The sequence below is a fragment of the Mesoplodon bidens genome (genome assembly GCF_964165515.1).
Source record: "Mesoplodon bidens genome assembly, chromosome: 8".
NCBI lineage: Eukaryota > Metazoa > Chordata > Mammalia > Artiodactyla > Ziphiidae > Mesoplodon > Mesoplodon bidens.
In genome coordinates this window covers 94,450,034-94,471,468 of record NC_138165.1, presented here as the reverse complement: position 1 = coordinate 94,471,468, position 21,435 = coordinate 94,450,034, and the positions used below count along the sequence as shown (strand labels likewise).

Sequence of the window (21,435 nt, the reverse complement as noted above, 5' to 3'; positions counted from 1 at the left end):
ACATATATTTTTTAAAAAGCCCTTGCCACGAGGGAGTGGAATATGCCTGCATTAAGCACAGAAATGCAGAGCTTTCTACAGGATATCAACTGACTGACTGCCTGTCTCCGGCTGGCTACCAGGTGCCACTGAAAACTGTCACCACCCTCAGAAAGGCAAGATGTTCTTGTTAATGATGTCCACGGCCTCCAGAATCTCCTCCTCCTTGATCACAAGCGGAGGTGCAAACCTGATGATATCACCATGGGCTGGCTTCGCCAGAAGTCCATTATCTCGAAGTCACAGGCATACCTTCCAAGCATCACAGTCTTTGGTTTCTCTAATAACAATAGTATTTAATAATCCTTTTCCTCTTACAGCAGTTACAATATCAGAAGGTAGCTTCATGTGTTCATTTCTCAAGATGATACCCATTTGTCTGCATTTTTCAGCAAGGTTTTCTTCTTCCAAAACCTCAAGGGCTGTGATGGACACTCGGCAGCCTAGTGGATTGCCACCATACATAGAACCATGTTCCCCTGGTTTAATGGGCAACATTATTTCATCATTATACAACACTGTGGATACAGGGTATAAACCACCAGAAAGTGCCTTTCCTAGAAGAACTGTATCAGGTCTGACATTTTCGTGATCAATAGCCAGCCATCTACCAGTTCTGGCCAATCCTGTCTGTATTTCATCAGCAATAAACAGAACCTGGTGCTGGGTTTAGAGCTCTTGCGCACCCACAAGGTAGCCTGGATCCAGAACAACAACACCTGCTTCACCCTGAGTTGGTTCCACCATGAACGCCACAACATTTGGATACTGAAGTGCATGCTCAAGAACAGGCAGATCATTATAGGGAGTGATTTCAAAACCTGACATAAATGGTCCAAAACCATTGTAACTGGTTGGGTGTGTGGAACTGGAGATTGAAGACAGTGTTCTACCCCAAAAGTTTCTGGCTGCAAAAAACAATCTTTGCTTTGTATTTTGGGATACCCTTCACAGTAGTATATCCCCATCTCCGAGCAAGTTTGCAAGCAGTCTCTCCAGCCTCCACTCCTGTAATCATAGGAAGAACTTCGTGGTAGTTGAAAAGTTTAGTAACATACTCTTTTTTTTTTTTTTTTTTTTTTCGGCTGCATTGGGTCTTCGTTGCTGGGCTCGGGCTTTCTTTAGTTGCAACAAGCGGGGGCTACTCTGTTGCGGAGCGCAGGCTTCTCATTGCGGTGACTTCTCTTGTTTTGGAGCACGGGCTCTAGGTGTACGGGCCTCAGAGTTGTGGCATGTAGGCTTCAGTAGTTGTGCCTCGTGGGCTCTAGAGCGCAGGCTCAGTAGTTGTGGCACATGGGCTTAGTTGCTCCATGGCATGTGGGATCTTCCTGGAACAGGGCTCAAACCCATATCCCCCTGCATTGGCAGACAGATTCTCAACCACTGTGCCACCAGGGAAGCCCTAGTAACATACTCTTTGTATTCACCAGGCATGTTGTTGTAGAAAGCTCTAGATGTTAAGGTCACTTTATCTACCTGACTTTTCGAAGCATTCACAGTCTTTGGATGACAGTGCCCTTGGTTAATAGCACTGTAAGCACTCGGAAAGTCAAAATATTTTCTGCCTTCTACATCCCATATCTAAATACCTTTTCCTCTCTCCAGGGCTACAGGTAAAGGGTGGTAGTTGTGGGCACCATATTTAGATTCCCATTCAAAAATGTAATCAGAGGATGGAGGGCCTTGGACTGTGTTTTTAGTTGCAGCAGATGTATTGGGTTGGTCAAAAAGTTCATTCAAGTTTTTCCGTACCATCTTGCAAACTTTTTGGCCAACCCAATAGCAGAAGCCACTGAAAAATGAATTGCACAGTGAAGGACAGCAACAGTCTGCACATGTGCTAGTCTGGAAAACATGATGGTCCTTCAAGTAGGAATATCACCAACCATCCCTTCTTCCCACAGTTCAGATTAGAATACAGATTTTTAACCCAAGATCCACGGATGGTCTTCACAGGGTCCAGTAACTCCTGGCAGCACCTCCAAGACCAGCCCAGGACACGTGGCATCAACTGAACAGCTGCCCTAAACAATGTATTTTTTTAATTTTGAAAAATTAAATAGCAAGGACAGTCTATCTGTAATCCATCTGTATGACAGAGCAATACTGCCACTGTTAAGACTGCTAGGAGGCTGAGGGTGAGATCTTGGGTATTATTTAACCTCTTTGAGTCCCAGTTTCCTCATTGAAAAATGGGAATGAAACATTCTGTATAATGGAATAAATTCAACCTAGAATTCAATAGTAAGTGGTGAAAGAAACTTTGTCTCTCATCAAAATGTTTTAATACGGCCGTTGCCGCCGCCTCAGCGGACCAGGGATCTGCCCACCCTCTGCTGCTCTGGATACACCAGAAATACCTCTACACGTGGAACAACTCCTACAGAACACCTACTGAATGCTGGCAGAAGACCTCAGACCTCCCAAAAGGCAAGAAACTCCCCACGTACCTGGGTAGGGCAAAAGAAAAAAGAATAAACAGAGACAAAAGGATAGGGACTGGACGTGCACCAGTGGGAGGGAGCTGTGAAGGAAGAAAGGTTTCCACACACTAGGAAGCCCCTTCGTGGGCGGAGACTGCAGGTGGCGGAGGCAGGGAGCTTCAGAGCCGCGGGGGATAGCACAGCAACAGGGGTGCGGAGGGCAAAGCAGAGAGATTGCCGCACAGAGTGCCGACCGGCACTCACCAGCCCGAGGGGCTTGTCTGCTCACCCGCCAGGGAGGGTGGGGCTGGGAGCTAAGGCTCGGGCTTTGGTCGGAGCACAGGGAGAGGACTGGGGTTGGTGGCGTGAACACAGCCTGCAGGGGGTTAGTGCACCACGGCTAGCCGGGAGGGAGTCCGGGGAACAGTCTGGACCTGCCGAAGAGGCGAGAGACTTTTTCTTCCCTCTTTGTTTCCTGGTGCGCGAGGAGAGGGGATTAAGAACGCTGCTTAAAGGAGCTCCAGAGATGGGCGCAAGCCGCGGCTAACAGTGCGAACCCCGAAGATGGGCCTGAGACGCTAAGTCTGCTGCTGCCGCCACCAAGAAGCCTGTGTGCGAGCACAGGTCACTATCCATACACCCCTTCCGGGGAGCCTGTGCAGCCCACCACTGCCAGGGTCCCGGGATCCAGGGACAGCTTCCACAGGAGAGCGCACGGCGCGCCTCAGGCTGGTGCAAGGTCACGCCAGCCTCTGCCGCTGCAGGCTCGCCCTGAACTCCGTGCCCCTCCCTCCTCCCGGCCTGAGTGAGCCAGAGTCCCCGAAGCAGCTGCTCCTTTAACCCCATCCTGTCTGAGCGAAGAACAGACGTCCTCCAGCGACCTACACGCACAGGCGGGGCCAAATCCAAAGCTGAGCCCAGGGAGCTGTGAGAACAAAGAGAAAGGGAAATCTCTCCCAGCAGCCTCAGAAGCAGTGGATTAAAGCTCCACAATCAACTTGATGTACCCTGCATCTGTGGAATACATGAATAGACGATGAATCATCCCAAATTGAGGAGGTGGACTTTGAGAGCAAGATTTATGAATTTTTCCCCCTTTTCCTCTTTTTGTGAATGTGTATGTGTATGCTTCTGTGTGAGATTTTATCTGTATAGCTTTGCTTCTACCATTTATCCTAGGGTTCTATTCATCCGTTTTTGTTTTTGTCTTTTTTTTCTTTAAAAACATTTTTTTTCTTAATAATTATTTTTTATTTTAATAACTTTATTTTATTTTATCTTTATTTTATTTTATTTTACCTTCTTTCTTTCCTTCGTTCCTTCCTTCCCTCCTTCCTCCCTCCCTCCCTCCCTCCTTCCTTCCTTCCTTCCTTCCTTTCTCCCTCCCTCCCTCCCTCCCTCCCTCCCTCTCTCTCTCTCTCTCTCTCTCTCTTTCTTTCTTTCTTTCTTTCTCTCTCTCTCTCTCTTTCTTTTTTGTCCCTTTTATTCTGAGCTGTGTGGATGAAAGGCTCTTGGTGCTGCAGCCAGGAGTCAGTGCTGTGCCTCTGAGGTGGGAGAGCCAACTTCAGGACACTGGTCCACAAGAGACCTCCCAGCTCCACATAATATCAAACGGCGAAAATCTCCCAGAGATCTCCATCTCAACACCAGCCAGCACCCGGCTTCACTCAACGACCAGCAAGCTACAGTGCTGGTCACCCTACGCCAAACAACTAGCAAGACAGGAACACAACCCCACCAATTAGCAGAGAGGCTGCCTAAAATCATAATAAGTCCACAGACACCCCAAAACACACCACCAGACGTGGACCTGCCACCAGAGAAACAACATCCAGCCTCATCCACCAGAACACAGGCACTAGTCACTTCCACCAGGAAGCCTACACAACCCACTGAACCAACTTTAGCCACTGGGGACAGACACCAAAAACAACAGGAACTATGAACCTGCAGCCTGCAAAAAGGAGACCCCAAACACAGTAAGATAAGCAAAATGAGAAGACAGAAGAACACACAGCAGATGAAGGAGCAAGATAAAAACCCACCAGACCTAACGAAGAGGAAATAGGCAGTCTACCTGAAAAAGAATTCAGAATAATGATAGTAAAGATGATCCAAAATCTTGGAAATAGAATAGACAGAATGCAAGAAACATTTAACAAGGACCTAGAAGAACTAAAGAGGAAACAAGCAACGATGAACAACACAATAAATGAAATTAATAATACTCTAGGGCTTCCCTGGTGGTGCAGTGGTTGAGAGTCCGCCTGCCGATGCAGGGGACACGGGTTCGTGCCCCGGTCCGGGAAGATCCCACATGCCGCAGAGCGGCGGGGCGCGTGAGCCACGGCTGCTGAGCCTGCGCGTCCGGAGCCTGTGCTCCGCAACGGGAGAGGCCACAACAGTGAGTGGCCTGCATACCGAAAAAAAAAAAAAAAAAAAAAAAATACTCTAGAGGGGATCAATAGCAGAATAACTGAGGCAGAAGAACGGATAAGTGACCTGGAAGATAAAATAGTGGAAATAACTCCTGCAGAGCAGAATAAGGTAAAAAGAATGAAAAGAACTGAGGACAGTCTCAGAGACCTCTGGGACAACATTAAATGCACCAGCATTTGAATTATAGGGGTTCCAGAAGAAGAAGAGAAAAAGAAAGGGACTGAGAAAATATTTGAAGAGATTATAGTTGAAAACTTCCCTAATATGGGAAAGGAAATAGTTAATCAAGTCCAGGAAGCACAGAGAGTCCCATACAGGATAAATCCAAGAAGAAATACGCCAAGACACATATTAATCAAACTGTCAAAAATTAAATGCAAAGAAAACATTAAAAGCAGCAAGGGAAAAACAACAAATAACACACAAGGGAATCCCCATAAGGTTAACAGCTGATCTTTCAGCAGAAACTCTGCAAGCCAGAAGGGACTGGCAGGGCATATTTAAAGTGATGAAGGAGAAAAACCTGCAACCAAGACTACTCTACTCAGCAAGGATCTCATTCAGATTTGATAGAGAAATTAAAACCTTTAGAGAAATTAAAACCTTTACAGACAAGCAAAAGCTGAGAGAGTTCAGCACCACCAAACCAGCTTTACAACAAATGCTAAAGGAACTTCTCTAGGCAAGAAACACAAGAGAAGGAAAAGACCTACAATAACAAACCCAAAACAATAAAGAAAATGGGAATAGGACCATACATATCGATAACTACCTTAAATGTAAATGGACTAAATGCTCCCACCAAAAGACACAGATTGGCTGAATGGATACAAAAACAAGACCCATATATATGCTGTCTACAAGAGACCCACTTCAGACCTAGAGACACATACAGACTGAAAGTGAGGGGATGGAAAAAAATATTCCATGCAAATGGAAACCAAAAGAAAGCTGGAGTAGCAATTCTCATATCAGACAAAATAGACTTTAAAATAAAGACTATTAGAAGAGACAAAGAAGGACACTACATAATGATCAAGGGATCGATCCAAGAAGAAGATATAACAATTGTAAATAGTTATGCACCCAACATAGGAGCACCTCAGTACATAAGGCAAATGCTAACAGCCATAAAAGGGGAAATCAACAGTAACACATTCATAGTAGGGGACTTTAACACCCCACTTTCACCAATGGACAGATCATCCAAAATGAAAATAAGAAAACACAAGCTTTAAATGATACATTAAACAAGATGGACTTAATTGATATTTATAGGACATTCCATCCAAAAACAACAGAATACACATTTTTCTCAAGTGCTCATGGAACATTCTCCAGGATAGATCATATCTTGGGCCACAAATCAAGCCTTGGTAAATTTAAGAAAATTGAAACTGTATCAAGTATCTTTTCCGACCACAACGCTATGAGACTAGATATCAATTACAGGAAAAGATCTGTAAAAAATACAAACACATGGAGGCTAAACAAGACACTACTTAATAACGAAGTGATCACTGAAGAAATCAAAGAGGAAATCCAAAAACACCTAGAAACAAAGGACAATGGAGACACGACGACCCAAAGCCTATGGGATGCAGCAAAAGCAGTTCTAAGAGGGAAGTTTATAGCAATACAATCCTACCTTAAGAAACAGGAAACATCTCGAATAAACAACCTAACCTTGCACCTAAAGCAATTAGAGAAAGAAGAACAAAAAATATCCCAAACTTCGCAGAAGGAAAGAAATCATAAAGATAAGATCAGAAATAAATGAAAAAGGAAACAACAGCAAAGATCAATAAAACTAAAAGCTGGTTCTTTGAGAAGATAAACAAAATTGATAACCCATTAGCCAGACTCATCAAGAAAAAAAGGGAGAAGACTCAAATCAGTAGAATTAGAAATGAAAAAGGAGAAGTAACAACTGACACTGCAGAAATACAAAAGATCATGAGAGATTACTACAAGCAACTCTATGCCAATAAAATGGACAACCTGGAAGAAATGGACACATTCTTAGAAATGCACAACTGCCAAGACTGAATCAGGAAGAAATAGAAAATATGAACAGACCAATCACAAGCACTGAAATTGAAACTGTGATAAAAAATCTTCCAACAAACAAAAGCCCAGGACCAGATGGCTTCACAGGCGAATTCTATCAAACATTTAGAGAGGAGCTAACACCTATCCCTCTCAAACTCTTCCAAAATATAGCAGAGGGAGGAACACTGCCAAACTCATTCTGTGAGGCCACCATCACCCTGATACCAAAACCAGACAAGGATGTCACAAAGAAAGAAAACTACAGGCCAATATCACTGATGAACATAGATGCAAAAATCCTCAACAAAATACTAGCAAACAGAATCCAACAACACATTAAAAGGTTCATACACCATGATCAAGTGGGGTTTATCCCAGGAATGCAAGGATTCTTTAATATACACAAATCAATCAACGTGATACACCATATTAACAAATTGAAGGAGAAAAACCATATGATCATCTCAATAGATGCAGAGAAAGCTTTCAACAAAATTCAACACCCATTTATGATAAAAACCCTGCAGAAAGTAGGCATAGAGGGAACTTTCCTCAACATAATAAAGGCCATATATGGCAAACCCCCAGCCAACATCGTCCTCAGTGGTGAAAAACTGAAAGCATTTCCACTAAGATCAAGAACAAGACATGGTTGCCCACTCTCACCACTCTTATTCAACATAGTTTTGGGAGTTTTAGCCACAGCAATCAGAGAAGAAAAAGAAATAAAAGGAATCCAAATCGGAAAAGGAGAAGTAAAGCTGTCACTGTTTGCAGATGACATGATACTATACATAGAGAATCCTAAAGATGCTACCAGAAGACTACTAGAGCTAATCAATGAATTTCGTAAAGTAGCAGGATACAAAATTAATGCACAGAAATCTCTGGCATTCCTATACACTAATGATGAAAAACCTGAAGGTGAAACCAAGAAAACACTCCCATTTACCATTGCAACAAAAAGAAGACCTACCTAAGGAGACAAAAGACCTGTATGCAGAAAATTATGACACTGATGAAAGAAATTAAAGATGATACAAATAGATGGAGAGATATACCATGTTCTTGGATTGGAAGAATCAACATTGTGAAAATGACTCTACTACCCAAAGCAATCTACAGATTCAATGCAATCCCTATCAAACTACCACTGGCATTTTTCACAGAACTAGAACAAAAAATTTCACAATTTGTATGGAAACACAAAAGACCCTGAATAGCCAAAGCATTCTTGAGAACAAAAAACGGAGCTGGAGGAATCAGGCTCCCTGACTTCAGACTGTACTACAGAGCTACAGTAATCAAGACAGTATGGTACTGGCACAAAAACAGAAATATAGATCAGTGGAACAGGATAGAAAGCTCAGAGATAAACCCACACACATGTGGTCACCTTATCTTTGATAAAGGAGGCAGGAATGTACAGTGGAGAAAGGACAGCCTCTTCAATAAGTGATACTGGGAAAACTGTAGAGCTACATGTAAAAGTATGAGATTAGATCACTGCCTAACACCATACACAAAAATAAGGCTCAAAATGGATCAAAGACCTAAAAGTAAGGCCAGAAACTATCAAACTCTTAGAGGAAAACATAGGCAGAACACTCTATGACAAATCACAGCAAGATCCTTTTTGACCCACCTCCTAGAGAAATGGAAATAAAAACAAAAATAAACAAATGGGACCTAATGAAACTTAAAAGCTTTTGCACAGCAAAGGAAACCATAAACAAGACCAAAAGACAACCCCCAGAATGGGAGAAAATATTTGCAGATGAAGCAACTGACAAATGATTAATCTCCAAAATTTATAAGCAGCTCGTGCAGCTCAATAACAAAAAAACAAACAACCCAATCCAAAAATGGGCAGAAGACCTAAATAGACATTTCTCCAAAGAAGATATACAGACTGCCAACAAACACATGAAAGAATGCTCGACATCATTAATCATTAGAGAAATGCAAATCAAAACTACAATGAGATATCATCTCACACTGGTCAGAATGACCATCATCAAAAAAATCTAGAAACAATAAATGCTGGAGAGGGTGTGGAGAAAAGGGAACCCTCTTGCACTGCTGGTGGGAATGTGAATTGGTACAGCCGCTATGGAGAACAGTATGGAGGTTCCTTAAAAAACTACAAATAGAACTACCATATGACCCAGCAATCCCACTAGTGAGCATATACCCTGAGAAAACCATAATTCAAAAAGAGTCATGTAAAAAAAAAAAAAAAAAAAAAAGAGTCATGTACCAAAATGTTCATTGCAGCTCTATTTACAATAGCCCGGAGCTGGAAACAACCTAAGTGTCCATCATCTGATGAATGGATAAAGAAGATGTGGCACATAGATACAATGGAATATTACTCAGCCATAAAAAGAAATGAAATTGAACTATTTGTAATGAGGTGGATGGACCTAGAGTCTGTCATACAGAGTGAAGTAAGTCAGAAAGAGAAAGACAAATACCATATGCTAACACATATATATGGAATTTAAGAAAAAAAAATGTCATGAAGAACCTAGGGGTAAGACAGGAATAGACACAGACCTACTAGAGAATGGACTTGAGGATATGGGGAGGGGTATGGGTAAGCTGTGACAAAGTGAGAGAGTGGCATGGACATATATACACTACCAAACGTAAAATAGATAGCTAGTGGGAAGCAGCCACATAGCGCAGGGAGATCAGCTTGGTGCTTTGTGACCACCTAGAGGGGTGGGATAGGGAGGGTGGGAGGAAGGGAGACGCAAGACAGAAGAGATATGGGAACATACGTATATGTATAACTGATTCACTTTGTTATAAAGCAGAAACTAAGACACCATTGTAAAGCAATTATACTCCAATAAAGATGTAAAAAAAAGACTGTTAGGAGAAGATAATGTGACTTCAGTTTCCCTGTGAATTTACAAGAGCTCACTCTGGGGAAGCCAGTGAGTAAAGTCGTGAATGAGTATTCAAAAGCGTAAGGTTCACCATAGGGGATTTGGCAGAACTAATTTATGGACCATGTGCTGGAAGTCTACCAGGACAGGTAGTCACGGGAAGTGAGCTAACTGTATTTTCTAAGATCACTCTGGTTTTTCTCTGGCTCTGAGAAATAGATTAAAGCAAAACAAAAAAAAAAAATTGCTGGTATAAAATGAGTGTTCTAGGCTGATCTAGACACCAGGGCATGGTGGAGAGAGCAAGAATTTCACTGGCAGATGGTTGAGACAGTTACAAATAAGAATTCAAGCTAGGCTCACCTAGGCATTCTGGCCTCAGATATAAAAGATGGTGCAGTGGTGGTGATGAATGGCTGTCTCAAGTCATATTGTTCCAGTCTGGACTGGTTGCCCTCTACATCCATGCACAGATATCCTGAGAGCTCCCTAACCATTCTCCAGGGGATTCCCTCTGATTCTCTCTTTTGTTCGAATCTCTCATTTCCTGTATGACTCTTTTCTCATCCTTTGTGTACTTATGCTTTGATGGAGAACATCCTCAGTAGTTTTCTTGAAGAAGAGGGGATGTGACTTAGATTTTTTGGAGGACTTGAAAGTTTCATTCTGCCCCAGTATTTGACTGATAGTTTATTTGAATATAGAATTCTGGGTTTACAATCATTGTAAAAGCATTGTTTCCTCCCACCTTCATGCTGCTGGGCAATGACAAAAGTCTTGTTTGCTGGGTTGCTGTATGAGAAGTCTAAAGCTGTTCTTTATTCTGATGTGACATCTTTTTTTTCTGAAAGCTTATAGGATCTTCTCTTTGTTTCCATTGTGATTACGTTTCACAGTGATGTGCCTTTCTGTGTGTCTTTTTCATCCATTTCTGCTGGGCACTTAGAGGATTATTTTAATCTAGAAACTTTTGTCCTTCAATTCTAAGAAATTTGCACTGATTTCCTTCATTCTACTTCCTCTCTTTTCTCTTTTTGAAACCCCTATTATTCAGACGTCCTAGTCTGATCCTCTTAATTTTCTCATCTCTTCTCTCTGTTTTCCATTTTTTTGTTATTTTGCTGTACTGCCTGGGAAGTTTCTCCAACATTATCACCAACTCCAAACTTTTTTTAGTATTTTATTTCTATCATATTTCTAATTTTCAAGAACTGGTTTTTGTGATTGTGTTACTTTTTTATAACATTTTGGGGTTGGGGTGGTTCAGAGAAGTAATACCATCTCAACTCTCTGACGATATTAAATATGGTTCATTTTTTTTTGTTTATTTGACATTTCCATCTCCTTGAATAGATTCTCTTTTCTCCAGATTGCTCTGTCCTGTGTGTTTATTATGGTCTTTATATTCCTTGTTAGGGTCTTTTTTCAATTATCTAGTAATCCTTGGCTGTCAGCTCATGGTTAAGAGTAGGGGACTAGCAGAAACTAACACACCATTGTAAAGCAATTATACTCCAATAAAGATGTTTAAAAAAAAGAGGGGACTAAAAAGATGATTGGAAGCTCTGAGTATATGAATAGCTAGGACTTGTCAACTTTGAGTTTTACAGGGTTTTACTGTTTGGGGGATGATGTTAATATTTTAGGCCTCCCCTTGGACTGGTAAGATTCTTAAAGAAAGTTTTCTAGTCTCCTGCCCTTGCCTACAGGTAAAAGATGTGGCTGCCAGAGTTCTAGAAGCCAAGTATAGGCATAGGGCTGGGGGTGGGGATGGGAGTTATATTCATCTTTCAATATGCACACTGTCACCTACTCCCCTGTGCCTGGAATCCTCCAATCCAGAGACTGTTTTACCAACTCCAAAGAACAAAGCTGCTGACTTCTGTCATTGCCCAGCAGCATGAAGTAAGGGGAAGTGGATCTAGGAGTCTGTATCTCAAACAGCTTTCACCTAATTATTTTTTTTTAATTAATTAATTTATTTTTCTTTTTGGCTGTGTTGGGTCATCATTGCTGTGCAAGGGCTTCCTCTAGCCGCAGAGAGCGGGGGCTACTCGTCGTTGCAGTGCGCGGGCTTCTCATCGCAGTGGCTTCTCTTGTTTGCAGAGCACGGGCTCTAGGCACGTGGGCTCAGTAGCTTTGGCTCGCGGGCTCTAGAGCGCAGGCTCAGTAGTTGTGGCGCACGGGCTTAGTTGCTCCCCGGCATGTGGGATCTTCCCAGACCAGAGATTGAACCCATATCCCCTGCATTGGCAGGTGGATTCTTAACCACCGCGCCACCAGGGAAGCCCCACCTAATCCTTATTTTTATCCTCTTCCTAGCCTCCAGGTTTAGAGGTACCTGCTATTTCCAAGTTGTATGTCTTTTGAGGACTCTGTAATATAAATTGGATTGGTTCTCAACTTTTCCATTACTGGCTTAGGTTTGACTTTCTTAGGTCTGCTAAGTCAGTCACCCCTCTATATTCCAGAGTCCAGAATTTTGATACTGTAGTCTCTTCCTGTTCTTCCCATTCTTAAGTGTTCATGTCTTTTAAACAACTCTATAAAACAGAGTCCTTTATGCACAGATGCTCCTGGGATTCTTTATTTGAAGCCATTAGTAAAGATGGATTCTTCCAGTGGAAACACATTATTAAGGAGAAAAATTGGACCTTGGATTTATTTGTTTAGTATTTTAGGTAAAACTTAGGAGTTTAAGGTTGAATTTCCATTATTTTTGTTAAATTTCAAAGTATGATTTAATGTTGAAGAAAATGAAAGGATGTTGATCTTCTTATGGTCTCTTTTCTGTCAGAAAATTTGTTTGCTGGTGGCATCCATAATATGTACCAAGTATGTCAAATCTAACATATAGTTTATATAATAGAGAATTCAGTGAAATTGGATTATCTGTAATTTTTTTGTCAGTTTTATTCCTTTCTTAAAAGAGTATTATCCCCTTTCATATAAATATATTTAAAACAAAAGGGAACATTTCTTTTACAGATAACTGGTGCCTGAATTTTTATTCCCTAGAGTAAGCTGGGTGAATTGGAACCCTAATAATAATATGTTTTATGTTTCTTAGAATGATCAAATGTGTACTTCAAGCTGTTTTATACCTTCCCAATCGTATCTCTTTGTGTCTATTCCAAGAACTTTTACAAGACTTTGTCTTTGTGTTCTTCAGAGTTTAACAACTCTTTTCTGGATTCATTGGGCTCTGATGAGGACTCTGGAAATGAGGATGTTTTAGATATGGAGTATACAGAAGCTGAAGCTGAGGAGCTGAAAAGAAATGCCGAGGTGGGTGACATTATATTCCCTTCGTAGGTCAAGTTGTCAGTACTGCTGCTGTTCCTTATCTTCAAAGGCCCCCACTGTCAGTGTCCATTGCAGGTCCCCTTCTGCCCCTTTGGCAGCCATCAGATGGTCTTCACTTTCTCTTGGCCTTTGCTCCTCATTTCTTACACAGAAGATTCAAAACAAAATGAAAAAAAAACAAAAAAAACACACATCCTGATCACCTTATGTGCATGTTAGGTACTAACTTAGTAATAGTTCTCAAAGTCATATGTATATTAAATCACCTTCAGTTCTACCAAAACTATTTTATCTTTAAGGTTAAATACTAAAAATAGCTGATTGTTACTCAATAAAAACTATTGATGACATTAACTAGAGCACTTGAAATCTCTTTTTACCCTCAATAATTGCTTTTTTCCCATTTTCCAAATTTTTTTGTAATTTTAATTACCCAGGATCCCACAATTTTAACACAACTACTGTTAGCATTTGATATATTCTTTTATCATCCCTACCCCGAAGTATTCCAAGTATGCTTTTAAAGTCATAGAATAAGTACAGTTTTTATCCTACTTGTTAAAGACTATAAGCATTTCATTTTTAATGGCTATACTGTATTCCATCAATGAACATGCTATTTATTTTATTTAATTTTTAGTTAACATTGAGCATTTAAGTTTTTTTTTTTTCATTATAATAAGTAACATATCGAGGAACTGTATATGATTGTAGTGTTTTCTATATTAGGATTTTCTTCTTTAAGGAAATTCCCAGAAATAAATTACAGCATCAAAGTTTTTGAACATTTTAATGGCTTACCTATAGCTGTATTTGTTCCCAAAATTATATCTTATAGTGCTGCCTGAAGTCCATGAATATCACTTTTCAGTTTTGTTTTACTTTTCTGCTAATAATATTTTAATAGCATTTTTAAAAATATTTAAAATGTAAAAGTTCATCCATAATCCCTACGGCAACACAGCAACTCTTCATTTTTTCCATTCTGTTTTTCAGTACTTAGCCATTAACATCTATTTTATAGAGCTATAGTTATTATGTGTGTTCATGTAAGTTTGAAAAACAAGTTAACATGTTGCTGACCCACATATTTTTTCTTTAAATAACTGAATAATACTGTACTGAGTTGATACACCAGTAACCATTTAACTATTACTGAGCGTATTGTTAGTTCCAAATTTTCATTATTATAGATAATGCTACAGTGAATAATTATATACATATATACTGTTTCCTTCTTTTGCATTATTTTCTTAGGATAAATTCTTGGGGAGTAGAATTCTTGGGTCAAAGGATATGAACAATACCAACCACTGGGTTTTTTTATTGAGTCTAACCCCCCACACATTGAAACTTTGCCATGTCAGCTTTGATAATAAATTTAAAATTAGTGTTTTGCTTGTATTCAGATGAAGAGTTGAAAGTCATGCCCACTTCTGTTTTCCAGACAGGAAATCTTCCTCATTCCTATCGGCTCATCAGTGTTGTCAGTCACATTGGTAGCACTTCTTCTTCAGGTAAATGGACATTAGGATTTCAGCATTTTATAAATGGACTAGCCTGTATTTACTCCTTATTGGGTTGCTCTGAGCCTAGATTTGTGAGGTGTAAGTTAAATGCATCGAGAAAAACTTTGAAATCTTTTCTTTGATCACACTTAAGTGTGAATTGTGTTAATAGGTACAACTGTTTTGATTTCTCTATTCACGTGTGACCCAAATGTCCCTAAACAAAATATATTTATCAAAAAAGTTGTCCTGGTATAGTAAGGTGAAATGGGGTTGGCTGTTTCTCTTTCTGAAACTTCCTGTCCCTGAGAAAAATTCAACACTTTTTTTGGGGGTGGGGGGGGCTGTGTTGGGTCTTCGTTGCTGTGCACGGGCTTTCTCTAATGCAGCGAGCGGGGGCTACTCTTCGGTGCGGTGCGCGGGCTTCTCATTGCAGTGGCTTCTCTTGTTGTGGAGTGTGGGCTCTAGGTGCGTGGGCTTCAGTAGTTGTGGCACATGGGCTCAGTAGTTGTGGCTTGCGGGCTCTAGAGCACAGGTTCAGTAGTTGTGGTGCACGGGCTTAGTTGTTCCGCAGCATGTGGCATCTTCCTGGACCAGGGCTTGAACCCGTGTCCCCTGCACTGGCAGGAGGATTCTTAACTACTGCACCACCAGGGAAGCCCCTTCAGTACGTTTTTTTTTTAAATAACCTTAATTTTAAGATTTTATTTATTTCAGGTCATTACATTAGTGATGTGTACGACATTAAGAAGCAGGCTTGGTTTACTTATAATGACCTAGAGGTATCTAAAATCCAAGAGGCTTCTGTGCAGAGTGATCGAGATCGAAGTGGTTACATCTTCTTTTATATGCACAAGTAAGAAACTTTGCCTGATTTGAAGCTGTGGGCTAAAAATCACTTGAATTCTTTTTTTTTTTTTTCTTTAAGGATAAAATGTTCCCATCAGTTAATTGGTTGACGATTTATGATTTTTACTGTCTTTGCTTAGGGCTCATGTCTTGATATTTCCAAAATATTTTTTCTCTTAACTCACTCAGTAGAATCTAGGTATAGAACTTAAGATCTTTTTATGATGGAAGCTGTCCTGTCATAAAACTTTTTGGTCTTTCATTGTATCAGCTAGAAGATCTGAGTTATATGGATAGGAACTACATAGCGTTTCTATCAAAGCTAGCTATTGCCATTCCCCCCAAGTATTTTTAAGAATCGGCACATGGGGTTAAAATTAAGATGGTAATAAAATGAATGAGCTGCTTATTTAATAAAATTTAGGCATCATGGGATTATGCAGCCTTTATCAATGTTTATTTTCTGTCTATCCTCTGTCTCTGTTCACTGAATTTCCTATTTAACTTTTTATTTGTTTTATTTTAAGGGAGATCTTTGATGAGCTGCTGGAAACAGAAAAGACCTCTCAGGCACTTAGTATGGAAGTGGGAAAGACCACTCGTCAGGCTTCATGAGGAACAAACTCCTGGGTTGGCAGTGTGCACTGCATATTCTCTCTTACTGCCACCCACTTCTCTTTCCTCTGCCCGAGGAGAATTTAGAACTCTACTTGATGCGGGAGCAACAAACAGCTCAGGGCCAAACCAAAAGACGAAAACTGCAATTATGCGGAACGCTCCATATTAATTGTTTTATGGAAACTTTGGTCTCACATCTGTAGCTGATTATCCTTTTTTTCTCCTACAAGAGTGGCACTTCCTTTTGTCTTAGGAATACATGTTGTAAATATATATATATATGTACATACACACACACACATACACACACATATATGTGGAATGAATGGAGCCTTAAAGAGGTAGGATAGCCCACCAGAGTATGCCTGCTCAAAATTAATAGCACAGCAGTTTGGAGATGAAATGAAGTTGTCAAAGAGTCCATTCACCTGAGAAATGTGTGAAGATATACATATCATTTGGCATTTGGCTTTTATGTTCCTTGAGTAGTTTCACTCACGTCTGTAATCTTTCATGTGTGTTTCCTATTAGTAAAGTTCACTGGAAAGCCAGCTCTCCATGTTACACTAATGACAGTTTGTCCTCCTGACAAAGGAGGGACATTTCTGCCACCTGACTTGAGGAGCTTTTTTAAAAAAATTATTTCATGGATTCATAATGCTTTTGCTGTTTACATGCAGTCCCAAGAAATGGATTGTTGGTGCTTTGGAATGTGTTATGTTCCCACATTTGGTATTCATTGTACACTTCGTATTTTCTTTCAAGAGATTCCTTCACACAGTATTTTCATTGTATATCATCTATATTATTACCATGGTGAAGACAGAATCTTTTATTTTTCTTCTGTGTCATTCTTCCATGGAGCAAGCATTACCCTAACAGACTGCAGCCAAAACTTTAAGAGGTAGGAAAGTGATGTTGTCCCAATTGGGACTCCCCTACAAGATTACCTAGAGAATAGGAAGAATGCTAGCATTTCTGTCTCCCATACATAGAGAGGTCAGGAGGAGTATTCTTGTGTTAAAGGTGAAACTCTGGACCACTAAAGCTGAAAGCCCTGCTTCAAGGGTGAAATTAAGCACATGAGCTATGGGATAAAGTTTAAACATATAACCATTTGCTGTCTGGCTTTGCCCTTAAAACAGGATGAGAATTAAAATATGATTGGTTTAGGTAATTCCAAGAACTAACAAATAACAAAGGTGCATAATTATCTTACTTTTTAGGTGCTTTGAGTTGAGGTTAAATGGGGTTCAACATTAAGTGCTATGTTAGTCACTCAGCTGACATAACCAGCTTGGTTAAACAGCTTGTGAAACCATATAAAGAATGAGTTTGAGAGTAGAATTTTGTTCCTAAAATAATTTTGTGAGCCCAGGAATCATTAGGATCACACAGAGTTAAGTATTTTCTTTCATTTTTCAACATTTTCTTTTCTTCATTTCATTTCATTTCATTTTCATTTCATTTTCTTCATTTCAACATTTTCTTTCATTTTTAAGTCCAACATCACAGAAGATGTAACATCTTTTCTGGAAGATTGCCTTAAGAGAGCTCCAGCCCTACTCTTGAAACTTGGATGTGTTCTGACATAGTAACCTATTCTAAAATATTGAATCTTTGAATTGTAAATGGCCCCAGCACTTTTGCTTAACTACTGATAAAAGCTTCATCTCCTACCATTTACCTACCTGTTAAGGTAGTGAACTTTCCAACGTGGTACAGTGGTAGGATATGCAGGAGTAGTATAGAGCAGAGGAAAACATTTGTTTAAAAAACTAGCTTTTAAAATTTTGTTTATTTCCACTGGGGAGCCATTTTACTTTTTTCTTGGAAATAACTGGTTTTCTCATCTGTGAGTGAAGTGATAATCAGATTCTTTAGCTGTTTATTACTTATCTGTGTCTGTATTTGAGAGCTTTTGAGAGATGCTGTTAAAAATGATTGGGATGATTTGACATGAGTGGGTGCATTTAGGGCATTTAAACAAATAGATATAATGCCATAAGCCTAGGTTGCCCATGAAGTACCCTCGTTTGACTTGCTTTTCATAGCTGTGTGTGCGTATGGTTTAGAAGTACACTTGGCTTGAACCTAATTTGATTTGCTCTTCCATGTCTTAGGCAGGAATTATTAGTTGAAAAAAGTAGATGAGTTATGTCACTGCTCATATACTTGCAGGTTTGGGACTTGAAATTCCCTTGGTGTCTGTCCATTGTTTTGGCCTGGTCAGCCTTCCTCTCTCCCTTCACTCCTTCAACTATTACCCCTTTCCCTACAGAGTTACTTTCTCATTTTGGTTCAGTGAAGGATTAATGACTACACATGGAGAGTTCAGCTGGACCACGTTGATGGAGTTTGTTGTTATTTTGAGCTGACTGTATGTATTTAAAAATTACAAGTAGATAATATTTTTTGTGCAGTTGGCTCAGAATTGGGGAATGGGGCATTTGGCGTGTTGGTGCCCGAAAGGGACAAGTTAGATAGGGACGGAGAGCTTCAGTTCCAGGCAGCTTGCACAATAACTAATATTCCTATTGAAAATACCAAATATGTTACTTTAAATGACTTTGAATTGGAACTTGACAGTTCTTAGTTCTACACACAACTGATCTTAATTGGAATTTTTTGGAAGGGAAAGTTAAACTAAACTTCAAGCTTGTTGATTATTGTCACCTAATATTATTACAGAGGATTGGGAAGTTGCATGTGCCCAGCTGCTGCTATCACTGTAGAAGCCCTAACTATAATCGAGGCCCATACGGAGATAGATTCTGTTTTGTAGGGAATATATTTATGTGTACAGACTCAGAAGTTCTGTTTCAGCAGGATAGAATAAGAAGCAAGTCCACGAATTATTCTTCTATTTATATTTTGATTCCAAGAGCTACTTGTTTACTTGCCATGGTCTGTTAATTTCAGGCCTAACTTAATGGCTCAATAACAAATGTAAATGTGTTTACATTTTAAGAAGTATGCAGAGATACTTAAAGATCACTTCATTAACTCTGGGAGGCAAATACTAGACTAGACATTTCTTTACTTCTCTCCTTGCTCAAGTGTAAAATTCTTCTAAAATAAACTTTAAGAATTAAAACCTCAGCAAGTGAATTGATGAATTTACCTATTCCATATTGAAGTTACCATTATGTAACTCTATAAATATAGCTCTACACATGTACAGCTAGTTGTATAATGAAAATTATTAGGAAAAACCTAAATTAAAGAGATTCTTGGCAGTATCTCATATGTAGTGGAGCATTATGAGTGTAGAGAGAGCATGGGCGTTGAAAACATACAGGAGAAAAAGGTAGTTTGTAAACTCATTTGTGATCTACTGAACAGAGATAATATTAAAACAAATAAAAATATTACCCGTCTTCCTCTTTCTTCTCTGTCCTCTAAATTGACTACAGTGGATGCTCTTGGTCATCCAACCATTTTTGCCCTTTTGTTTTAAATCGGAAACAGCTGGATCTCCAAGTACATGTGGATCTTGTGTATACATGGAGATTTTTAGAAAAATCAACACCCAGTACTAGATGCAAGTCACATAAAAGTGTCCCCCCCAAAATAGAAACATCTTTTTCCTCCTCCCCATCTTGCTTTACACCGAGTAATGCTCTTTAAGTGTGTACAAAAACTAAACAGATTTCTGCCCTCTAACATCTTTCTAATGCATTACTTCAAAATTCTAATTTTCTCCATCAGTGTCTTATTAACATCTGAAAAAATATATATATTTATTTTATTGGAAAACTATAGTTTGTTAGGCCTTGAGAGTTTTGTGACAGGTTTCTTTTGCTGTGTCTCACCACGCCCACTGACTTCTTTATGGCATGCTTTGATTACTAAACTTCAGGCAGTCTTTTGTTGTATTATATTTACACACAATTAGTGTTTTCCTTTCCATGTGTGCTATGTGTCTGAGGTTTTGAAGTTTTTAATAAAAAATGTGCCAGTAGGAATACAAGCAGTTGATTTCAGTAATTTGGACTTAAAGTGCAGAGGTTTGAAGTAGAGGGGTGTCCACTGGTGTCAGAATAGAGTGGATGAGGGTCTGCATCAGGACTGGAGTTTGTTAGGTCCAGTGCCAATACAGAAGAGCAGTCATCTGAACTGGTCTGTTTCAAGAAGAGCATGGGTGGAAGAGTGAGACACAGTGGTTGTACACACCTCTCGTCTTTAGGTTTCCCTCCCTCTCTTTTCCTTCCATCCCCATCTTCTCTGGCCTATTGTCAGTGTTGTTTATTTATGCTACGGAGAGGAGAACAGAAGTAAGCTTCCTACACTTTGCCTAGTTGAGCCACTACTAGGTTTGCTGGCAGCTTTGGCCATATTTGTGAGGTGATTTTCTTTGTGTTCAGGGTGACTTTTGATTCTGATTCTTTATGTTGTTTTGTATGGAGCGGCACTTTATCTGTGTTTTAGCAGAACTGTTCCTCTGTACCCTGTACGGTTTTTTTGTTTCCTTTTTAAATTATGCATAGAGTTTTTTGTGTGTGAAATTAAAGCCTTTATTAACCTTGTGTTGGTTCAACTGTTATTTCTGAAAAGGACATATTCTTGCAGACACTTAACCAGTTGTTGAAGTTGTGGAAATCACCTTCTGTTGGCCTTCTGACTTGGACTTTCAAGCGCACTGTTACACCTTAAAGGGAATGGGATGGGAAACCAGGTATGGCTGAGTCAGCACCCACCTCCGGTGGATTTCATCTGAGGAGCCTGTGAAGCTTTGCAGAGGTTCTGGATAACAGTTTCTAAACCCAGCATGGGCCTTAACGGTGCTCTTCCTTTGCCTTATTATTAAGAGTACCAGAGACGGGGGTGAGATAGCATTTGCATTTAATACTTGCTGTTAGGCCTCAAGCCTAGGCCTAGTGGGTATGTTGCTCTCGCTGGGTACTGGTTAGTGAGTATTGTGAAACCTCCTAAATAGGGCCATCACCTGAGCCATTCAGCTCTTTCAAAGAATGGGTCCCCTTTAACATCACCTGAGGAAGGCAGTAAGAAAAGTATATGTGAAAAGGAAAAGCCATTACTCGGAAAGATATAAAACTGCAAAATGCTTCAGCCCACCTGCCATAATTAAAAATGAGTCATGATAAAAGCCTAGGGAAGGCTCTTCCATGAAGTGTTGGGCTGCTCTTCTAAGAAGGGAAAGCTCTAGAACAGGATGGTTTAAAAGTAAGACAACACCCAGGATAAAAAAAAAATGCAACCACCTTCTTCAGAGCTGAAATTGGGACCACAGGCTCCTTATGGAGGAATCGGTAGATTACTAAACAGAAGTGACATTGCCAC

General features: G+C 40.0%; 1 protein-coding gene and 1 pseudogene across 7 annotated transcripts in view; one reads left to right on the top strand and one right to left on the bottom strand.

Moving 5' to 3' along the window:
* The window catches only part of USP37 (ubiquitin specific peptidase 37), a 96,124-nt gene extending 78,591 nt beyond the window's left edge, over nt 1-17,533 (top strand). For all 6 annotated transcript variants that reach the window (XM_081243292.1, XM_081243294.1, XM_081243289.1 and 3 more), the window contains 4 exons: nt 13,023-13,138; nt 14,604-14,673; nt 15,382-15,520; nt 16,041-17,533. In XM_081243292.1, the coding sequence (XP_081099418.1) occupies nt 13,023-13,138; nt 14,604-14,673; nt 15,382-15,520; nt 16,041-16,128 (413 nt within the window). In that variant the 3' untranslated portion in view covers nt 16,129-17,533. The remainder of the gene's footprint in view (nt 1-13,022; nt 13,139-14,603; nt 14,674-15,381; nt 15,521-16,040) is intronic.
* On the bottom strand, nt 45-1,431 carry LOC308622141 (ornithine aminotransferase, mitochondrial-like; annotated as a pseudogene). Its single transcript has one exon. The product of its transcript is annotated as an ornithine aminotransferase, mitochondrial-like (transcript).
* Nucleotides 17,534-21,435: the final 3,902 nt, after the last annotated feature.